Consider the following 23,796-nt stretch of genomic DNA (forward strand, 5'->3'; position numbering starts at 1 on the left):
CTTTTTGGTCCCGACTACTTGCTGTAATCATCCTGTATATGTACTTATAACGAACTACGGTTATAACGAACTAAAATTAGTAGTCCCTTTGAGTTCGTTATAACCGTAGTTTACTGCAAATGACTGTATAATAAGATTCCGGCCTTAGACTGAATCTACCCTCCTCTCAGTCCTAGCATCGTTTAAAAGGCAATCAAAGGCGGGCTAACATCAGTGAATTATCCTTGTTGAAGCTCACTCTATTTATTTCTCCGAGCCTAGCGCCCCTTTAATTGTCCCGGGTCTTGATATTCACTGGTCATAAAGCCCCGAGTGGCATTGCCCAATGGCCTGTTTTCCAAGCCTGGAGTGAGGTTGATGTAGTTCACCTTTCTGCACTGTTAATCTACAATGACCAGATATCCCTCCCCTGCGATTGTATAAATTTCATTTCATGCCGGCGAGATCATAACTGCCTTAACAAATAGGTCAGAGTGGAACAGGTTCGACAACAATCAACGCAATTGCCGGACCATCAAGCTGTCATTTTCATTTTTTGAGGGCAGCGAATATGATACTGATCCAATTTGTAAACTCAAGTTATGAATCAGTACAGCGGAATGCTCTCCATTCTGCGAGTAGAGCCCGGATGTGGAAACAATGCGTATGGCATGCCGGTCTAGCAGCTACTCTTTGATACCTGTATACATGTCAGATGTCCATTTGCTGAGAAGCTTTTTACAAGCTTCAATAAATAACAACAATAAATCGTTATTCTGTTTATTCTTGCTTCAACTTACATATCGAGTGTGACAACAATATCTTAGAACTTATGCATATGACCGTTTGGGTGAATGTGGCGGCCGTACAGGGTATAGTAGGTTTGGGAACGAATGTCATTTTAGCTTTTAACAGAGATTTCTATGGATAATTTAAGAGTTTTGTCGATTTTATTAACAATTCGTGTCGAAACAGTTATAAAAAAACAGTTTACTCCACAAAAAATAACACTGTATAAATAAATGCCGAGATTAAACATCTACCAAAAACCAACAAAAAAATCAGTGAATTGACTGAAATAACCAAAATCAATTTGGTCTTCGAAAATGTGAACCCCTTTCTATAGATAAATGGTCGTTCCCTTATTAGTCACTTTATATTTCTAGCTGTCAAAACACTTGATAAATATCTTTAATGTGTGTTATTGCATTGAATAGGGATAACATAAAAATAACTTAACATGTAATAAACATCCATAGCACTATGAACAACATAACATGCAAAACCAGGCAGCAGAACACGCACCCTGTTTACAGCACGGGTCCGCTAGTCGACATATAACATATCTATATGAATGTTATTGGTAAATGGTAAATGGTTCAGTTCAATGTAGTACTACAAACAGGATTTATCCATTCTGTATAATCTCTAGTCGACATATAACATATCTATATGAAAGTTATTGGTAAATGGTAAATGGTTCAGTTCAATGTAGTACTACAAACAGGATTTATCCATTCTGTACAATCTCACGTGTTGAATCAAGATGGTTGTCCATCTTCACACAGATATTAATGCTTCGTTAAGTCGAAGTTCTAGATGTCACCGGGAATAATTCGTGTTGTCCGTTAATCGAGACAAGCGTAGTTTGCCTTTTTGTTGCTAACGTCGCACTCAGCAGTATCCCAGCTAAATGACGCGATTTGTAACTGTTCAGTGATTGACATCATGAGCATCGATCTACGCAATTGGAATACGATGACATGCATCTGCCTGACCATCCGATCCCGTTAGTTGCCTCTTAAGACAAGCTTGGGTTCCGAAGACCAATTCTAACCCGGATCTTCTCTGTGGGGACAAGCGTAGTGTCGACATTGAAGCCAAGATCATGTCGGGACCAAATCATTACATTATATTAAAATGTATATCGAATAGGTTTGAGTTATCGAGGTGTCATATAGAGAACGACTCTGGTGTTATTAGACACTGTTTCTTGAACGAAAATATTTATATTATATTATCGCCTTTAATATATCATATGTCTCGTGATATTACTGGAATAGAACTACTAGCGGGTTAAAACAATACTCATTCACTTCTATGTTATCTGTTTAACAAGATTAGTAATAAATAGGGCTATATTGATAGATGTATTGATATTTAATGTAATTCTGTGTAGCGTGAACTGTATTAATATGCTGATTTCAGTGTTACAGTGTGCCAGTGAGTGAATGAGTATTGTTGTAATCCGCTTTGAGCAATATTCCATCTATATTAATACATTATATCCATGTTGTGTCACTAGAAGACATGTAGAATATAAAGAATGGTTACCTCCCTTGTTGTATTGCTATAACTTAAGGGTTTATATAATACACCTCGTTTCTATACACGTGGCGACATCATCAACATCAGCTCCATCTTTAGCAGCTGCAGCAACAAAAAAGGTTACAGTGTTGTGGAAGGACGCCGCTTTTAGACCTCTTTAGGAAGGACCATATGTGTCATACATGTCTATCGATTAAGTCTCCTATAAATCGACCACGTCAGAGAAAGTCTCATAATTGTTTCACATATTGACCCTACCTCTTATATTGATAGTGTCTTTTGTATAGGCACTGTCTCATACATGTACACTGGTATGTCTTCATATTGGAAATATCTCTTGTTGACAGTGTCTGGCGTGCAGTGTCTCAGATATTGACAGTTTCTCGTATATACATCGCGTCACATGCAGATGACGTCTGTTTATCATCGTTGGAAGAACGGCCCGCGCAATCCACATTCTATGGGTGATGGGCGCCCGCGGTCAGATCTCGACATTACTACCGTCGTAAGTCTATGTTAAACAATGAGAGATGGTCATCTGGTTCACTGTGGATGTATCGAGAAGGATGTTACTGGCAAGCCAAGCAATCAGTTAGTTCAGACCTGCACACTCGGCAGTACTTGCAACACCACCCTGGTTGCGACATTACCGTGATCATTCCTGCCAGTGCAACATCGTCTACGGTGGGGCTGAGGTAGAGTGTGTTTTTGTATAAGCTGCGGCTGCTTGTTAGGATGAAGGACAGTGGTCAGAGACGACCTGTGTTGACCACAACAACCCGTTTGTTGAAATTATATAAGATCTGGGTTCGACCAATTAACGAAATATTTCCGATGAGAGGTCAGGGAGAGAAGATTTTATTGTTTCTTACTTTATTGTTTAGTAGGTAAAAATCCATAAAAGTAAACTTGAATATACGATACGACCTTTATTTACCACGGGCACTGCTATTCGAAGAGTGAGTGAGTATGGTTTCAAGCCGCTTTTAGCAATATTCCAGCATTATGACGACGGGGGCACAACAGAAATGGGCTTCACACATTGCACCCATGTGGGGAATCGAACCCGGGCCTTCGGCGGGACAAGCGATGCCTTTTACCACTAGGCTACCCGACCGCCCCCTATTTGAGGAGATGAGAACAAGGCCTTTTTGGCCCAGGCAAATATGAATCGGTGTGAATGGCTTGGCGTGTCGAAAAGGCGGAATACTTTGCGAAAACAAAACTTTACATGAAACGGAGTCCGAACGGTGCTTGAAGATAAAAAATACGAGGGGGTGGGCAACTTAGAGGCGGGTAGGCCATGAGAAACAAGAAATGTATTTTAGTCAGCCAACTAATACAACTCATCCAGCTCATTTGTAAATTCACACACTACCCCAAACATAGACGTGTCTATATACACTTTAGGCATTCTACAGCTTATGTATACTCCTTGTTAAATATTTACTGAAGACATCACATTATTCTCGATATGATAAATCATTGTTTCCCAAATATTAATTCGGGATAGTCGCACCATCTTTCAACATTTGCACCGCCAAGGCTTGCATAATCTCACCATTAACCATTATATATACATGTAAATATGTATGCACTGTCTGGAGAATATCAACGGTTAAACGGAACTGAGTATTGCTCTGTTTTATCCTGCATGAATGGCTGTTACAGGGGCGGGTAACTCTTTTTGCTTAATAGTCACATCGACCATCCGAAGAGAGTTATCTTTTCCTGATCCAATTATTTCAGGCTCGCCAATCAATGTCGTGGAACAATTTGCGTTAACGTTCCACCATGGAACATAGAATGTTAGAAGAATCTGCTTCTGGTTTAAGACGACGGGTCGGGACTGTACGGGTCCCCACCATAGTCGGAAAGCCTCGTGTCATATCGGATGACATCGGGAGGCGGAACACCTTCCGCCTTTCTTTTGTCACGTGACCACACTTGAGCCCGAAGTTTATTCGATACTTGCAGTTCAGTTGCTGGGACGCTTCTGGCGTGTACCATGGCCACCGTTTGGTTGTCTATTTGGTAAGAATGTGCTGTGTTTTTGACAGTTTCGTTTGACGACACCTGGGCCTTGGGGGCATTCATCGCACTTCTTATGTTGAGGGCTCCAGCGTCCATCTTGCCTCCCTTCATAGCTTCTGGCCCCCCTCTGATCTGCTCGTTGAGCTGACCCAGCCTCGGCGCCTGCAAGGCCCGGGTTATGGACAAGGCCCCCGCGTCCAGCTTCCCAAACTTTTCGGAGGGTTTGTGAGATTTGCAGTAGATGTTCAGATCCGCTAGGTCATTTGGGTTATGGCAGAAATTCTTCAGGTCAAGCATCATAGCGCACACGGCGCACCTGAAACAGGCTTTATGAAACAGCACATCAGTTTTGATAGGTCCCCGCTTCTCCATAGCGTACACCGTCTTGTCGCACACAAGGCACCGTGATTTGGCCGTGGGTTTGGTGTAGCGAGGGGGTACGGGGTCGTATACGGTTTTATTGTCGGCCCCAGGGCCGATTAAGGACGCCCCTGGATCAATCCTGGGCGATGAGGGCACGGAGTTGTATGGACTTACAGACGCTGATGACGTCATACTGGAGCTACCTGTTCCACTGTGACCACTGTTTGTCTGTAAAACCACCCTTGTGCCATTCTCTGGGTCATTGACGAAGGTATCCTCAACCGGAAGTTGTGTTGTGAAGGTTGCAGACGACACAAGTGGGGGGACATCCCATTCCGGTGACCGTATGACTTCTCCATTGGAGTGATCTATAGAAATTTTCCTCATGTACGGTTGCCCGGGAAACAGAGATTCCTGGTCACTTAGATGTCTCTCTCTTTTGTAAACTACCTGTTTTGTCTCAGGACTACCGACGTTTGTCTGTCGCGCTTGTGCGCCATTAGTCAATTGGGTCGGCCTGTTCACACCATTTGATCCGTGTTCCTTATAATTCTGGTGGGTTTGAACATGTCGGAGAGAGTTCACGCCGTATATGTCACTAGGATTAGTTATCTGGGTCGAGGTCTGAGCATTTCGGAGTGGATTCACGCCATGGTTGTCACTTGGGCTCTGACCCTGGTTTGGAACATGTCGGAGAGAGTTCACGCCGTATATGTCACTAGGATTAGTTATCTGGGTCGAGGTCTGAGCATTTCGGAGTGGATTCACGCCAAAGTTGTCACTTGGGCTCTGACCCTGGTTTGGAACATGTCGGAGCGAGTTCACGCCGTATATGTCACTCGGATTAGTTATCTGGGTCGAGGTCTGAGCATTTCGGAGTGGATTCACGCCATGGTTGTCACTTGGGCTCTGACCCTGGTTTGGAACATGTCGGAGAGAGTTCACGCCGTATATGTCACTCGGATTAGTTATCTGGGTCGAGGTCTGAGCATTTCGGAGTGGATTCACGCCATGGTTGTCACTTGGGCTCTGACCCTGGTTTGGAACATGTCGGAGAGAGTTCACGCCGTATATGTCACCCGGATTAGTTATCTGGGTCGAGGTCTGAGCATTTCGGAGTGGATTCACGCCATGGTTGTCACTTGGGCTCTGACCCTGGTTTGGAACATGTCGGAGAGAGTTCACGCCGTATATGTCACTAGGATTAGTTATCTGGGTCGAGGTCTGAGCATTTCGGAGTGGATTCACGCCATGGTTGTCATTTGGGCTCTGACCCTGGTTTGGAACATGTCGGAGAGAGTTCACGCCGTATATGTCACTAGGATTAGTTATCTGGGTCGAGGTCTGAGCATTTCGGAGTGGATTCACGCCATGGTTGTCACTTGGGCTCTGACCCTGGTTTGGAACATGTCGGAGAGAGTTCACGCCGTATATGTCACTAGGATTAGTTATCTGGGTCGAGGTCTGAGCATTTCGGAGTGGATTCACGCCATGGTTGTCATTTGGGCTCTGACCCTGGTTTGGAACATGTCGGAGAGAGTTCACGCCGTATATGTCACTCGGATTAGTTATCTGGGTCGAGGTCTGAACAGTTCGGAGTTGATTCACATCATGGTTGTCACTTGGGCTCTGAGCCTGAGTTGAAACAAATTGAAGAGGGCTGGCGTTGAATCCTTCACCGGAACTTGGTGTCTTATCTGGCTTTTGACTGAGGACCGGATGTACATAGGTCTGTGTTGGAACGCTGTTCAAAGGGACAGAACTGATATTCGATGGCGCCTGTTGCATGGTGACCATATAATACTGCCCCGTCGGCTGTGACGTCAGCTGTGACGTCAGCTGTGGCGTCAGCAAGGGGGAGTTAAGAGGAAGCTGGACCGTGTTGAGATTAGGGAAGGGGGGAGCGCCGAAGTCGGGTAGGCTTGGTGTTTGACTGAGGTAGGGGGCGATTGGTGTGGTCAAAGGGATCACCTGATTGCCAAATCTGAGATTACCAAATTGGTCGACGAGAGGTTCCATGCTGACGTCCGGCGTATTGTTGCCAACCCACACAGATGTGGTGTCCTCGGGGGAGTTGCCGTTGCCGTAGGAGTTGTAGTCACCGTTCATGTTGGGCCTGAAACAGATATTATAAACTGTAGTTCCTCAGTAAATACGACGCTCGCTCTCGCTCGGGAAATATCGGAATTTAGTCACCAATGTCGTAAACATAGTATGACATGAACACTCATATAATATCCCCTATATACATGCCCTTTTTGGGCGTATACGCATAGAGGTGAAGTTCCATCATTGACAATTTCTAATTGCTTTATTGATACGCTCCCCGTGAAGCTCCGGGTCTTCGGCAACCCATGATTGTCGTAAGAAGCGACTAACAGACTCGCTAATTTGTTTGATGCATGTCATCGTATCCCAATTGCGTAGATCGATGCTCATGATGTCAATCACTTGGTTGTCTTTTCCAGACCTGATTATTTGGAGACCCACGTTATAATACAGCTAGAATAGTGTTGCATGCGGCGTGAAGCAACAAACAAACAAATAAACACACAAACAAACTACGATTTACGGATAATTTGCCATATATCCATGACACCCAGGACTTCGGCTTAACAATTTTTTTGGTACGTGATGTCACTAGCTTAGTAGGGGATGCTGTAGACTAAAATTTAGTTTCTGAAATCTTATATTACACAATATCCTTCTTGACTCTAAAAATATACAATAAAAAGTTCCCTATGCTGATTTCATAGACTGTGGAATAAAGCTAGCTAGAGCTGGCTAGGCTTGCTCTTGTATGCGTTTCTATATTTTTTTAAAATAAAATAAATATATTCCACAGTCATTATGCTGGACTAGGAATGCTGCCATAACTGACATTGTCATCTTACTTTTCACTTTGTTTCACGAAGCTCTGATTCAAGTACCATACGGTTGTCAGTACTGGTGACTGGATGAGTATGGCTTTACGCCGCTTTTAGCAATATTCCAGCAATATCACGGCGGGGGACACCAGAAATTGCCTTCACACAGAGACATGGATTTTTTTATGGATACCAAGTGGTTTTCAGCTGCAGCTGCAAGACCAGATATTTGTTTTGATAAGACTATCAACATGAATATATTTTTTTAAAGATAAACACCTGACAACAACGTCATTGTTGTGGCAGACAATTTCTCTTGTTTTTTGAAGAGTTGGTTATTCATCAAGAGTATATTAAATTTTTTACATATGGTGTTTGTATGTCACATACTTTTCACTGACACAGTAGACCTTTATCAAACAAAGACACCGCCAACCGGTGCATATGTTCAGCTGAATACTCCTATTGCTAAAAGCAGTACTGAGAGAAGTCACACCATGAAAGATACATGGAAATGACACGTGACGCTTGGGAGCATCTGTAATGCCACGTGCGTTTGAAACCTGGATTCACAAGTCACGAACACAGACTTTGATGACCTTGAAAAAAGTAAAAGCTGGAAATTCAATATTTTGTATTTCGTAGTTGACAAGCAGCAATTGGGGCTGAACCATCGACCCAGACATATATATGCACATCAGTTGTTGTGTATGGAATATTTGATATCAAGGTCGGTATGAATTCACTAAGAGTGGCTAGGCTCCAGTCAGGTGTTGACAATAACTTGTGTGGTATGTGAATCGTTATCCATACTTTGGTTTGATAACCCGAGGAAAAGTGACTAGCGTTATTAGGACTTAAATTACATCCATTTCGCCACCCTGTTGTTCAATCGGTCCTTTAACTCTGGGTGCTTAGGACATTATCATTATAGTATTATACATTTATATACCGCCGGTATCCAGGTACTAGTGTCTGCTCAAATCCGGTTTTTAAGCGTCCGCCCGCAGAGCGGAAGGTCCGGGGTGCGATCCCCAGCCGCGTCACACCAAAAGACGTTAAAAGATGGTACTTGTTGTTACCCTGTCTGGCGCTCGGCATTAAGGGGCTAAAACAAGGACTGGTCGGCTCGGAGTCAGTATATACTGTGTCTGAGTGGGGTATTCATGTTAAACTGCGGCATGATATCTCAGTGAGCTAGCACTATAAATCGGCATCAGTCCGGACTAGTACAAGCAGCCACACACACACATACACGTGCATTCACGTCGCTATATAAGTGCAATAATCTTCAACGCGACGTTAAACCCCATTTCACCTCACCTCACCGGTTTTTTAAATGCTCACGACGATATGTGGCAGGAGGGAAACGAACCGTGTTGGGTGTAATTCAAGTCAGTGACATCCTTGACATCTGTGTCAATATGAGAAGACAGACACTCTGACTTTGCATATATACTGATGGTAAGAAATAAGAGAACACTTCACAATTCAGCAGAGAGTGAGTGAGTTTTTTACGCCGTTTTTAGCAACATTCCACAAATGTCACGATGGGGCCTAGCAGAAATTGGCTCTACGTAGTTCACCAATGTGGAGAATCGAACCCGGACCTTCAGTGTGACTTGGTTGTCATCGTATCCCAATTGGGTAGATCGATGCTCATGATGACACTCACTGGATTGTCTGGTCCAGACTCGATTATTTACAGACCGACGTCAGAAAGATGGAATATTGCTGAGTGCGGCGTTAAACAACAAACAAACAAAATATCCCCTGCTTCATTTTATTGCATTATATGGATATAATGTTCACACGTAATGACACACGCCAACGTTCAACGTGACCTTGTATACTGGTATCTGTCGCGCACCTGATGCACGCATCGTCAGTGCCGCCACGACAAGACACGTGCGACTTAAACGTCTGTGTACCAAATAATTTGTCCTTCAATGCATTGACTTGTTTACATGCATATGTTGTTCACACGTGAATGTACACTGCTCAACGTGACATTGAACATCCAAAGTCAGATCCTGAAATATTGAAAAAGAGGGTGCAGGTAATACCTAACTCTTGAAGTGACTTGGCTAGAGAGCAGTTAACATGCAAAGTTTCTTATAAAATACGGTGTATGGATGCGCATCCCTGCACCCGATTCTGGACCCGCAGTGATATTTATCGTGCACCCGATACACGCATCGTCAGTGACAAGACGCGTGTAACAGTCAAATACCCTGAATATACACTGCGGGCAATTATATAACATATGTGTAGAAAGAATTTAATTCTGTCATATAATGCACTGACAAGCACAGAGTGCATTGAGACGCAAGCGGTATAATTAACATGTCTCGCTTCTTGGCGTGAGAAACGCTTCCATGTCACGACGCCAAAACAGGGCTTCTTTGAGCACTGGATGACGTTAGGACGTTGACTGGAATGCCGATGCGGTGAAATGTGCCCCTCCAGTGTTCCGAGTTGCTGGTTCACAATGCACACACAATACAATGACAGTGGGTCAGACCTCGAGCTCAGGCCTACACTAAGGGTATTTGTCTTCACGCAGTCACAACGGCTCGCTCTCTAAGAGACTTGGTATGTCGGTAAAGATGTTTACTCATTGCAGGACGTCACTGTCAGTTGTGTTTGTGGGATTTAGGAGGAATGTTTATTGAGATGACTTAACTTTTTGTGTAACTTGATTTTTGGATATTTAAGTCAACAAGGATTGTCTTTCTGTTGGGTCACAAATGTTGGATATTCGTTGACGATGTTTTTTTTATTTCTGTTTTGTGCTGATTCATGATCAAACGTGAAAGAACTGCTGTTTATGGTGAATGCGTGAGGTTGGTTTAAAGGCATTTTGAGCATTAATTCCTTTACACAAGTGAGTGAGTGAGTTTGGTTTAACGGCACTTTGAACATTATTTCCTTATATCAGTGGGGGGCACGGGTGGCCCAGTCGTCTAAGGCGTCGCGATTCGCTGTGCAGAGTTGCGTCCCTTGGGCACGCCAGAAACCTATGATTGTGGGTTCGAATCCCGGTTCGTACCGATTATGTTTCTATGTTTGTCAGCATCCTACCCGTGCTCGTGGGTTTCACCGAAGTGGTAAACGTCTGAGACTTGCATCACTTCGGGCGTTCCTCACACATTAAGCTGACAAGCCGCGATATAACTGTAATACTGTTAAAAGCGGCGTTAAACCAAACTCACTCACTCACTCACTCCTTATATCAGTGAGTGAGTGTGGTTTAACGACACTTTGAACGGCATTTCAGCTTCTTCACGACGCGTCAACTGGATGTGGAATTATAGCCTGAAGTGATGTGAGATACTTACCTCTTTGGTGGAACCCACGAGCACTGGTATGGTGCTGACAAACACAGAAACATTAAGTGGTTTCTAGATATGTGAGTCTTCTACTCATGTGATAGATAATAGACACTTATCGATAAACCACACTCGATACATGAGTATGTCCTACCTGACATGGGAATGCATACTGCACAAGAAATAAGGTTATACTACTCGACTTTTGGGAGGGATATTCTTTTTGTTCCTCAATAAACCCAATTGGATCAATAAAAGTATCTCTTTCAATAGTTGTGCAGTATACTATGACCATGTATTCTGGTTCAAGGGACCAGTAGGTCACCCCGCCCTATCCGGTATTTCTACAACTCTTGATTCGTATTTAGCGAGGTCAAATAAAAGTATACTGTTGTATGAAGAGAGTAAATATACAACGTATGTCACGTCGCTACAGTTTAATATGGAAGGAAGGCCCAAACATAAGGCAGGCCCAAAACAAAGAAGGCCCAAATATACGGAAGGCCCAAAACAAAGAAGGCCCAAATATACGGAAGGCCCAAAACAAAGAAGGCCCAAATATACGGAAGGCCCAAAATAAAGAAGGCCCAAATATACGGAAGGCCCAATCGTGACGCGGGTCGAAACCCGCGGGCACGTAAATGGTTCTGACAAACTTAGGGAAATACGGGCTTTATACAGACATGGTACACTATTTAAAAATTCAAAGCCTTTTCAAGGCTTTTCTTGTTGGGTTATTAGCCTTAGTCTTTCAATAATCTTTATTCAATCCAGCATACTACATATTAAGCGTAAGACCTAAAAGGTATTATTAACATCATTAAAATTTTCACAACTAACAATAATAATAGATTAAGTCTGCCATGAATTGTAAAACATTTATCAAGAAGTATATGTCATTTCGTCAAAAGCCAAGGCATTTCAAGCATTTTCAAGGCTTTTCAATTTTGGCACTAAAATCAAGGCATTTTCAAGCCTGTAGGAACCGTATAAAAATCGGGACGAAACTCGCAACAGTGTTTTGTTGTATTTATTAATTTAGGCACAGTCTTGAAAGGTAGAAACTTAAAATCTACATTTACGATAAAGTTTTATCCACTGTAATAATTGTTGTTTGTTTGTTGTAGTTGAACGCCGCACTATACGACAGCGGTCTGTATAATCGAGCCTGGACCAGACAATCCAATGATTGACATCATGACCATCGATCAACGCAATTGGGATACGATGACATGCATCAACCAAGTCAGCGAGCCTGACCACCCGATCCAGTTAGTGGCCTCTTACGACAAGCAAAGTCGCCGTTTATGACAAACATGGGATGCTGAAGACCTATTCTCTACACGGATCTCCACAGAGTCCAAATGAATACTGATTCATACATTATCTTTACCTGCATGCAGTGATTGTTAATGATCGGTTCTCTGACTCCATGAAATAATACTATGAAAGAATTGGATAGCACGACAGGGGGCAAATTAATGTGGGGTCAGTGTTTACCAATAGTGTATCATATGATGGTAAGTTAAATCATTTCAACATAGAGCATTTTCCTTATCATGTGGTCTTGAAACAGTCACCTTTGATATGTATTCATATTTCGTTCAAATGGTTCAGGGTTTACACATACAACATTTCTGTTTGACCTCTAGCACTGATATTTTTGTAAACATCTGTTAAAAAGTTTCGAAGAGACAAAGTTAGGTTCGCAATGTCTTTCTAAAATGCACCCCACTTTCAAAAATATTACTAGCACACATGTACGCTTCACTGTTATGTGACCGCCTCCGTGGTCTACCGGTAGAGCATCCGCCCGGAGAGCGGAAGGTCCGGGGTTCGATCCCCGACCGCGTCATACCAAAAGACGTTAAAAGATGGTACTTGTTGTTACCCTGTCTGGCGCTCGGCATTAAGGGGCTAAAACAAGGACTGGTCGGCTCGGAGTCAGTATACTGTGTCTGAGTGGGGTATTCATGTTAAACTGCGGCATGATATCTCAGTTAGCTAGCACTATAAATCGGCATCAGTCCGGACTAGTACAAGCAGCCACACAAACACACACGTGCATGCACGTCGCTATATAAGTGCAATAATCTTGGACACGACGTTAAACCCTATTTCATCTCAATGTTATGTAAAACGGTAGTGTAGACTATTATATTTGTTTAACGCCGCACTGAACAGTATTCTAACTCTATTACGGCGGTCTGCATAAAATCGAGTCTGTACCAGACAATCCAGTGATTGACATCATGACCATCGATCCATGCAATTGGGATACAATGACATGCATCAACCAAGTCAGCGAGTCTGACCACCTGATTCCGATAGTCGCCTCTTACGACAAACATAGTCGCCTTTACGGCAATCATGGGTTCGTGAAGACGAACCCGGATCTTCACGTGTGTGGCATTCTGGGGAGGGTGGGAGGGTGTGCCGGGCTGGGATTTTATCCAAAAAGATAAATTGTCCCCGAAAATTCTTGAAAAAATTAAATGGTTGCTTCAGACTGTTGAAAAAAATGCAACAAAAATACCTCCCCGCGCTCGAATATCAAATGTTCATTCCTATACGACGGCATACTGGTCATCACAAGGTCATCACAAGGTCGGACACTAAGTTATGCCAGCTATGGTGTTTTTATCACCAATTTTTTCTCTCTCGGAAATAACTGTCAGTTACTCTGAGGGTGGGGTCCCGGCCTGTCCGAGAATTCATTAAGGTCACGCGAGAGTTGACAGCCGCCATTAATCCAAGTAAATAAACGAGCAGAATGCTACGCAGAGACATCTTAATCCTTAAAGGAGAGTATCAAGTACAGGAACGGTTGATATAATTGTTTACTGCCTGACTGGGCAATGAACGCCACACCGACCTGGTTGTGTTACACATTTAGCTCTATCTTGGATGAAACTGATCATGAATAAAACTTATTTGATGACTCTATTCCAAAGACATTAGGAAACGTTAAACACGCAAGTGTTGATATTTCAGGGGACCGTCTCATAAGAAATAGGTAAAATATTTTTTAAAACGGTGGTTTCACGTCAATTTGTCTGCGGTTGATAGATAGTGTATATTGACATCGCTTTACCCGGCGCTACTTCAGACGGTTGAATTAAGAAATTAACATAACGTCCCTGGATGGGTGGCTCAGCACACAGGTCATAATCAGGCGTAGTTGGACAACGTTCGACGCGGAGAGTGGGTGGATGGGTGATCGTGTTCGGCGGCTTGACTGCCCCACGATGAGACGCATGTTGTGGCTCTTCAGGCAAGATACCATGTTTACCCAGTAGTGAACGGGCACCCGGTAGGAGGAGACGGTAACGTGACTGTAAACCTCCTCGCGCCTCATACGACAGCTTGGTTTGTATACTCCCCAAGGAGCTGATAATTACATTTGATTGCACACCCACCCAAAGACAGGAGTAATAATAATGGAGCGTCATGACCATTTACTCTGGTACATTATTAATGAATTATTATTATGATTATCATTATCATCACCGTCGTCGTTGTTATTATTAACAGATTAAAATATATAAAAATGTAGCAAAGAGGATTTGGGTGATCCTCATGGTTATGCTCATCATGAGCTGAGGGCCCTTGCCCCCTCTACACGCAGCCCAGACAGCGAATGGGACTTCTCCAAGGAAGCGCTGCCTAGTCATACCCACCGAGAACTTTTCGGAGAATGTGAAGACTCCCCAACACTGCATCCTTCTGCATTACCCAAATTGTCAGAAGGGCTGTGTCCCTGGCAACAAACCCGGGTACTCTCCCAGTATCAGTCAACAGATCAGGAGGTACATAACCTAAAACACCGAGGATAACTTGGTACTTGGGATGCAAGCGTGACATTTTGAAAGCGAGGTCCTTTTATTATTATTTTTATTATTTATTCATTTTTCTTCTTTCATTTTTTATTAATATTGCTGGTGTTTTATCATTATTATTATTATCATCATCATCATTATTATTATTATTATCATTCACAACATTAACAAAAACAAAAACAAAAACTGAATATGAATATGAAGTTTTGAGGTGCAGCTATAAAACAGCATCTACCTATAAAACTATGTACAGGTAAAGCGAGTTGGAAAAGTCAATCCCTGCGTTTGACACTGAATTGTCTATTCTTGAACGGTGTCACTTCACTGGGAACGTTTCAATGTGCACGTTATAAATCAGTTTTTTCGTCAAAAACAAATTAAAACACGAAGAATATTGTAAACATTTCGTTGCAGCGTTACGTACATGTTGGTACGTTCACGCTCCCTACACTAATTGTTTGAGAGGCGCCTTGATGTGTGGGTATCGGTACATCAAAGGGTGGGTGGTCTCCGATGTATTTGTGAAGCATACGCTTTAGACATAATGAATGGGTCAAACCTATTTTACTGCTCTAAAAGCCATGTGCGGTTTGCAGTAATTCGTGTTGATTCTTTTGAACTTGAGGTAATTTTGATATGACATTTATTAATTCTAAAGGCAGACAGAATTTCGAACGCGTGATGTTGGAGCAGCCCCCATGCAGGCACCGAGTCCATTGTTGGAGACCAGAACATGATTACGTAGCAAAACCCTCTTGGAATCTCACCGTTAATGACCCGTGAAGATCCGGTTTAGAATAGGTCTTCACCAACCCATGCTTGCCGTAAAAGGCGACTATGCTTCTCGTAAGAGGCGACAAAGGAATCGGGTGGTCAGACTCACTGACTTGGTTGATGCATGTCATCGTATCCCAATAGCCTGGATCGATGCTCATGATGTTAGTCAGGCGATTGTCTGGTCGAGACTCGATTATTACAGAACACCGTCATATAGCTGCGTGCGGCGTTAAACAACAAACAAACAATGTTAATGTACTGGCTTACTGTGTGGAGAACCGCAATTATTTGTGCAGAGTTCTGTCCCTTAGCGATGCCAGATCGTGGTTCGAATCCCAGATTATCCTTGTTTATGGTTCTTGGTTTGTCAGCACCATGCTGTTGGGCTTCACCAAAGTGGAAAGTGTCTAAGACCTGTAACGCTTTTGGCTTTGCTCCCACATATAGTTGACACACCCTAATGTAAATTACAGTAAACAACGGTTAAGACGAACTCAAAGGGACAGCCAATTTTAGTTCGTTATAACCGTAGTTCGTCATAAGCATATTATACAGCATATATACAGCAAATGGCCGGGACCAAAAATTAAATTCGTTATATCCGTCAGTTCGTTATAAGCGTGTTCGTTATAACCGTAGTTTACTGTACTGTAAACAGTTCAAATCAACTTACACCCACTTACACACCGTTTGTACTGGTTTGTACTGTGCAAGTACTTGTTTTCATGTTTTGGGGAGTTTATATAGCTGCCTACGCTGATGTGGATATTAGAATTGTTTTCCCGTTCAGCGGTGAAATGTGATGTTTGAGTATTACCGTGTATTAATTATCAGGCTACAGGTCTAAACGGTTGATGAAACGATATTATTATGGCTTATACTATTATGTCACGAAAAAAGGTTTGAAAATAATGATATTACTTACATCAAACGCAATGACATGACTCAATGCAATGATATCACTTATAATGCAATGATATCACTTATAATGCAATGCCATCACCAGCATTAACACAATTGTCTACACATCACGTGACAAGTGTAAAATCGCCTTGACTGCGACAGCGTTAGTGACCGCTACCCACGATGAGACAAGACATTTGTCCAGTGTAAGTGAGTGAGTATGGTTTTACGCCGCTTTTAGCAATATTCCAGCACTATCACGGCGGGGGACATCAGAAATGGGCTTCACACATTATACCCATGTCGGGAATCGAACCCGGGTCTTCGGCGTGACGAGCGAACGCTTTAACCACTAGGCTACCCGACCTCCCCTTGTCCAGTGTAAGACTGTCAGAACAGTGTGCTTCTAACGACGTGCATGTAGACATACCAGCGTCTACAACTACCCGATTGAACCACGAGTTCAGACAACGCGTGTGAAATATACCATGTGAGAAACCCCATGGGACAGTCCCTGATTAGCCTGCAGCACTGTCAATCACGTTTTGGGAAGTTTCAGGTAAACGCCGTTTTAAAGTCGATAAACAAATGATAGGTCGGTTACGTGAGCTAAACAAGGCTTGCAGGTTGGTTCTAGTGACGCATTGTCTGTTTTCCCCCTTTCATTAACAGGTTAGGGGGCACGGGTGTCCCAGTCGTCTGAAGCGCCGCGATTCGCGGTGCAGAGTTGCGTCCCTTGGGCACGCCAGAAACCTATGATTGTGGGTTCGAATCAGGGTTCACCCCGATTATGGTTCTAGGTTTGTCAGCACCATACCCGCGCTCGTGGGTTTCCCCGAAGTGGTAACCGTCTGAGACTTGCATCACTTCGGACTTTCCTCCCACATTAAGCTGACACGCGGCGATATAACTGGAATACTGTTAAAAGCGGCGTTAAAACCCAACTCACTCACTCACTCATTAACAGGTTAGATGTGAAGAAAAGCCGTTGTCATTGATTCTTGCATTGCCATGCTTGATGTTCAGTATTGATGAAGGATATTTCCTCATTAAGGGTTTATCGGTTTATTGATTATCTGTCATATTTAACACAAGTTATATACCTCTTTGTGCCGCCGGTTGTTATATATTGAAAGGATAACACGTGTTGGTTCTCAAGGGGTGCATTTAACTACGTCGTAAACATTTGGTTTGTATCCAGTTTCATTTGCTAGTGACACCGTCAAGGATTACAAATGTACTTTAGGTTAGTTAAATGCATAGTCATGATATTTTTTATCCTCGTGGATTGCTTTCAGTTGTATTGACAGCCTGTTTCATAATAGACTGCATTAATGCATTGAGGGCCCGTGAAGATCCGGGAATAGAATAGGTCTTCAGCAACCCATGCTTGTCGTAAAAGGCGACTATGCTTGCCGTTAAAGGCGACTAACGGGATCGGGTGGTCAGGCTCGCTGACCTTGTTGATGCATGTCATCAATCCCAATTGCGTGGGTATCGATGCTCATGATGTCAATCACTGGATTGTCTGGTCCAGACTCGATTATTTACAGACCGCCGTCATATAGCTGGAATATTGCTGAGTGTGGCGTAAAACAACAAACAAACAAACACACAAACAAATATCCTCTGCTTCATTTTATTGCATTCTATGTATATGATGTTCACAAGTAATGACACGCGCCATGGTTCAACGTGACCTTGTAAAGCATCGCGCACCTGAGGCACGCATCGTCAGTACCGCCACGACAAGACACGTGTGACTTGTGAACACCTGAGTACCAAATAACCTGTCCTTCGGTGTATTGACTTGTTCACATCCATATGTTGTTCACACGTGCTGTGTATTGAAGTATGTTTGTAAAGTCAGTGAGTGAACGCTGTCACTGATATACCAGCTATATCATGGCGGCAGTATAGTCGAGTCTGGACCAGACAAACCAGTTCCTGGAGACATCAGCAACGACCAGAATACAGGGCACAGGGCCACACTGTGGGACCACAGATCTATTCCAGTCGATAACATATGTTACTGGGAAGTACTTTCCCCCTCGTAGTTCCCGGGGGCATGTTGACTTAGAATCTCCATGTACCGGATGCACGGCTGTTCCGCGTCAGTGAATCTAGGATATATATTTGTTGAGCCTTCTTTCGACTACAGTTCATTTCGACTACTTTCAGTTCGACTACAGTAATTATGGTAAGGCGACGTGATCCGACTACACTCAGTTAAACCCCAACCACAACCCCAACCCCCACCCACCCCACCTCACCCACCCCACCTCACCCCGCCACACACACACACACACACACACATACACGCACGCACGCACGCACGCACACACACAAACACACACACAAACACACACACACACATGATAATGGCATAACTCAATAATACTGACAAATTTGAAATAAGGCCTTATGATATAAAATATCCTGCTTTGATTAAATATACAATTATTAAGTTATTAAGAAGCTTATAGTCATCGCTACTTGAAATAGATTCGCGAAATATCGCGATGATTAATTAGTATCCTTTATACATTTTTTTTTTCGATATTTTTGTCATTAATTAAACTTAAATTCAATATTTTCTCAATACGTTTGAGATTTGTGTTAATTTTAAGTAATATCGGTAATTCAGGGATAAGCATCGAGCAGAAAAGTTGATGATGTTGGGGATTCAGGGGGTTGTCATTTTCATGTCTTGTGTGAAACAGACATATTGTCTCCACGTAAACGGGATAATTATCCATTGCTAGGTTTATCGAGATCACAAACCTTCAGTTAGCAGACGAATGGAGTGTTGTTTGAATGGCAATTGACTCGAACCTCCTCCAGAACAATGAGAAACGTTTTGGGAGATAAGCCAACCCACCTTTTGTCGAATACCGAGCTTTCCGTCAACAAACTGTTTCGTGAATTTCGTCAAACGTCTGACAACGTATATCGTGTTTGTTTTCTGGGTGTAGTGTCGCCTAGCCATCTTCACCCCTCCACACAGCGGAGACAAAACAAAGTACCCTGCACCCATTCCAGGTGCGAGTATTGTCTTCCTGAAGTGCATTACATTCATTAAGCCACTGTAGGCAAACCGTGTGTTTTAGTTTGTGCTATCTCTAAAGGCGGAATAAGCACCGATCACCGAAAGCAAAACGTGAATGTGTAGATTGCAAATGTTGCAAACTGTTGGCGAAGTGCCTTGTACGTCATGTTGGTATCTGCATTCTTAGGTAAGTTCTGAATCAATGCATTTCAAATCAAATTGGTAAGGAATAGTAACAGGGTATATTCTTCTCTGATTCCACGCTTGATACTGGCCCTGGTTATTCAAAACTGAAGAGAAACAGCAGCTTGACGGTAGGTCCAAATGTTACAACCAACACAATCACTGCCGTGAGGGTATCTGTTAAATATTGCAACAGAAATCTGTAACGTCAGGATATGGTAAACATTGCAACAGACCCACCAACCAGAGAGTGGCTCAAACACTGCAACAGACCTACCAACCAGAGAGTGGGTCAAACACTGCAACAGACCTACCAACCAGAGAGTGGGTCAAACATGGCAACAGGGCCAACCAACCAGGGAGTGGATCAAACAATATAACAGACCTACCAACCAGAGAGTGGGTCAAACACTGCAACAGACCTACCAACCAGAGAGTGGCTCAAACAATGTAACAGACCTACCAACCAGAGAGTGGCTCAAACAATGTAACAGACCTACCAACCAGAGAGTGGCTCAAACATGGCAACAGGGCCAACCAACCAGGGAGTGGATCAAACAATATAACAGACCTACCAACCAGAGAGTGGGTCAAACACTGCAACAGACCTACCAACCAGAGAGTGGCTCAAACACTGCAACAGACCTACCAACCAGAGAGTGGCTCAAACAATGTAACAGACCTACCAACCAGAGAGTGGGTCAAACATGGCAACAGGGCCAACCAACCAGGGAGTGGATCAAACATTGCTACAGGCCCACAATTAAAGAGAGGATCAAACATTGCAACAGACCCACCAACCAGAGAGTGGATCAAACAATATAACAGACCTACCAACCAGAGAGTGGCTCAAACACTGCAACAGACCCACCAACCAGAGAGTGGGTCAAACAATATAACAGACCCACCAACCAGAGAGTGGCTCAAACAATGTAACAGACCTACCAACCAGAGAGTGGCTCAAACATTGCAACAGGGCCAACCAAGCAGGGAGTGGGTCAAACACTGCTACAGACCTACCAACCAGAGAGAGGCTCAAACAATGTAACAGACCCACCAACCAGAGAGTGGGTCAAACAATGTAACAGACCCACCAACCAGAGAGTGGGTCAAACAATGTAACAGACCTACCAACCAGAGAGTGGCTCAAACATTGCAACAGACCTACCAACCAGAGAGTGGGTCAAACATTGCAACAGGGCCAACCAACCAGGGAGTGGATCAAACATTGCTACAGGCCCACAATTAAAGAGAGGATCAAACATTGCAACAGACCCACAATCAGAGAGTGGATCAAACATTGCAACAGGCCGACCAACCACAGAGTGGATCAAACATGGCAACAGGGCCAACCAACCAGGGAGTGGATCAAACAATGTAACAGACCTACCAACCAGAGAGTGGATCAAACATGGCAACAGGGCCAACCAACCAGAGAGTGGATCAAACATGGCAACAGGGCCAACCAACCAGGGAGTGGATCAAACACTGCTACAGACCTACCAACCAGAGAGTGGCTCAAACACTGCTACAGACCTACCAACCAGAGAGTGGCTCAAACAAAGTAACAGACCTACCAACCAGATAGTGGGTCAAACATGGCAACAGGGCCAACCAACCAGGGAGTGGATCAAACACTGCTACAGACCCACCAACCACAGAGTGGATCAAACATTGCTACAGGCCCACAATTAAAGAGTGGATCAAATATTGCAACAGACCCACAATCAGAGAGTGAATCAAACATTGCAACAGACCCACCAACCAGAGAGTGGTCCAAACATTGCTACAGACCCACCAACCAGAGAGTAAGTTACACACTGCAACAGACCCGGTGGAGTGTAGCATCAGCTATACTACAGCCCTAGATTCAGTGGACTGAAGCGCCTGCCATGGCACACTTGCTAAACAAGCCAAATCACGTCTCATACTTAACCCCTTTAATATTTATCAAGCAGATAAGTCTATTGTATGTATAGGTTTCTGATTACGCTAAGATTGTACTTATATTAATGGAACAAGTGCTAGTTGTTAACACAGCAGATATGTATCGTATCCAGGTCGTCACGCAGTACATACCGGCTAAACGACCGTGTTAATAAATAGCACACTATAATCATTGTCATATGTACCAGCCCCGGAACATGGATCTCAAAAAAGTGAAAAATATGATGGCACTAGCCTCAATGTTATTGGCTACAATTAACCAAAGATGTTTTATACACAGAAATATGACTAACAATTAGTTGTTTTAAACTAAGTTACGTTCCTTTAACACCGTCAAGTGGTTTCTCTGAAATGAGTTCAAGTATATAGCGTATCATTTGTGTACGAATGTTTGTCTGAATAATACGTTTTTGTCAAGCGTTAAGGCGTATTCAGTTTGAGTTATGGATCTGCAACAGGATTTAACAAACAATGTTGATTTGTTACAATTCATATTTATATATAGCGTATGTGTTTGCAGATACAATACCTGGCGCTTTGTATTTACTGCACCACCTATACAGGTATAGACACACCTGTACATATATTGTTGATATATCTCCTGGGACATGCTTGAAGATATGCTCCAGTGCACCCGTGAAGGCGACTTTGATTTAAGTGTTAAATATCGACAACAGTAGGAAGATACTCCTTGGCAAACAATGACGACCCATGAAAGAAACACTTCACTTACCTGATTGACAGTGACCAGTATATATGTTTGTGATATATCCAGGTAGTTCAGGTAAATCCACGTGCTGATGGCACTTGGAAGATGCTCTGTGGCGGAGCGGCCTTCCACCTGGCGCGTTCAGAGCTTGTGTGTACACCTGCCCGACACAAGCCTTTCATCTCGCCGCACGGTGGAGCGGGCACCAATCCCTATCAGTTGTGTACAGCGTTCGCCGCACGGGTGCTCGGGGATTCTCTAGTCTAAGTGTAATACTTACAATGAATAGACCAGTGATAATTTAGTATGTATATTTAGAATGCATTCATATTTATGAATCTAAATAATTTGTGCATCGAGGATCATATACATGGCATGGTGATGTAGTATAATAAATTTGTATCGGTTTGAGAAAAATATAAGTACATAAGTTCAGAAAATATAAAAGAGGCTCTGGTTTATATTTTGTTTTTAATGACTAGGTAAACGTACCTAGGTAGTAAATTTCAAATCCCTTATATTTAAAGGGCAGCTACACTTGGGCAAATTGGCAGTCCAGCCCGTTTGGTTCAAGCCATTCTAGCACTCTGCTGATTTGTCCGTATCACAATGCATATGACTATCAGAGTCAGTGAGTATGGTTTAACGCCGCTTGTAGCAATATTCCAGCAATATCACACCAGGGGACACCAGAAATTGGCTTCACACATTGTATCCATGTCGGGAATCGAACCCGGGTCTTCGGCGTGACGAGCAAACGCTTTAACCACTAGGCTACCCGACCGCCCTGGCTATCAAACTAGCAGCTATCGATCGCACTAATTAAATAGAAACAATGTCTCAAATTCACTTAGGGAAGGGTAGCCTAGTGATTAAAGCGTTCGCTCGTCATGCAAAAGGGCCGGGGTCGATTCCTTAATGGGTACCATGTGTTGAAGCGGTGATATTGCTGGAATATTGCTTAAAAACGGCGTAAAATTATTCTCACTCAGGTTTACATAAGACATTGATTACAAAGTCATAGTAAAGGTGATGTGAAATTAGGTTTAACGTCGCGTTCAAGATTTTTGCACTTATATAGCGGCACCATTCCACAAGAAAATATATTTGCAACAAACACATAAACAACAAGAAAACATATCAATGTTTGTATATTCCTTATAGCGTTTCGGGCTGTGGGAAGCCTAGTGGTTGATGTGTTCGCTCATCACGCTAAAGGTGAGGTGAGGTGAAATAGGGTTTGACGTCGCGTTTAAGATTGTTGCACTTATATAGCGACGTGTGTGTGTGTGTGTGAGAGAGAGTGAGAGAGAGAGAGAGAGAGAGAGAGAGAGAGAGGAGAGAGAGAGAGGACTAAATCCGGTTTTATAACCCTAGCCCACTGAGATACCATGCCGCTGTTGTACATGGATAACCCATTCAGGCACGTTTACTGAGTACATGTCGACCAGTCCTTGTTCTAGCCCCTTAATGCAGTGTGCCAGGC

General features: G+C 43.2%; 1 protein-coding gene across 1 annotated transcript; it reads right to left on the reverse strand.

The window, feature by feature from the left end:
* Positions 1 to 754: 754 nt before the first annotated feature.
* On the reverse strand, positions 755 to 22,463 carry LOC139445105 (uncharacterized). Its single transcript, XM_071226197.1, has 2 exons — positions 22,335 to 22,463; positions 755 to 6,820 (listed from the first exon to the last, which is right to left on the reverse strand). Exon 2 carries the CDS (start codon positions 6,811 to 6,813, stop codon positions 4,138 to 4,140), a length of 2,676 nt encoding a protein of 891 aa, XP_071082298.1. The 5' UTR covers positions 6,814 to 6,820; positions 22,335 to 22,463; the 3' UTR covers positions 755 to 4,137.
* Between the last annotated feature and the right edge of the window lie 1,333 nt (positions 22,464 to 23,796).

The sequence above is a fragment of the Haliotis cracherodii genome, unplaced genomic scaffold (assembly GCF_022045235.1).
Source record: "Haliotis cracherodii isolate W230 unplaced genomic scaffold, xgHalCrac1.p SCAF_6, whole genome shotgun sequence".
NCBI lineage: Eukaryota > Metazoa > Mollusca > Gastropoda > Lepetellida > Haliotidae > Haliotis > Haliotis cracherodii.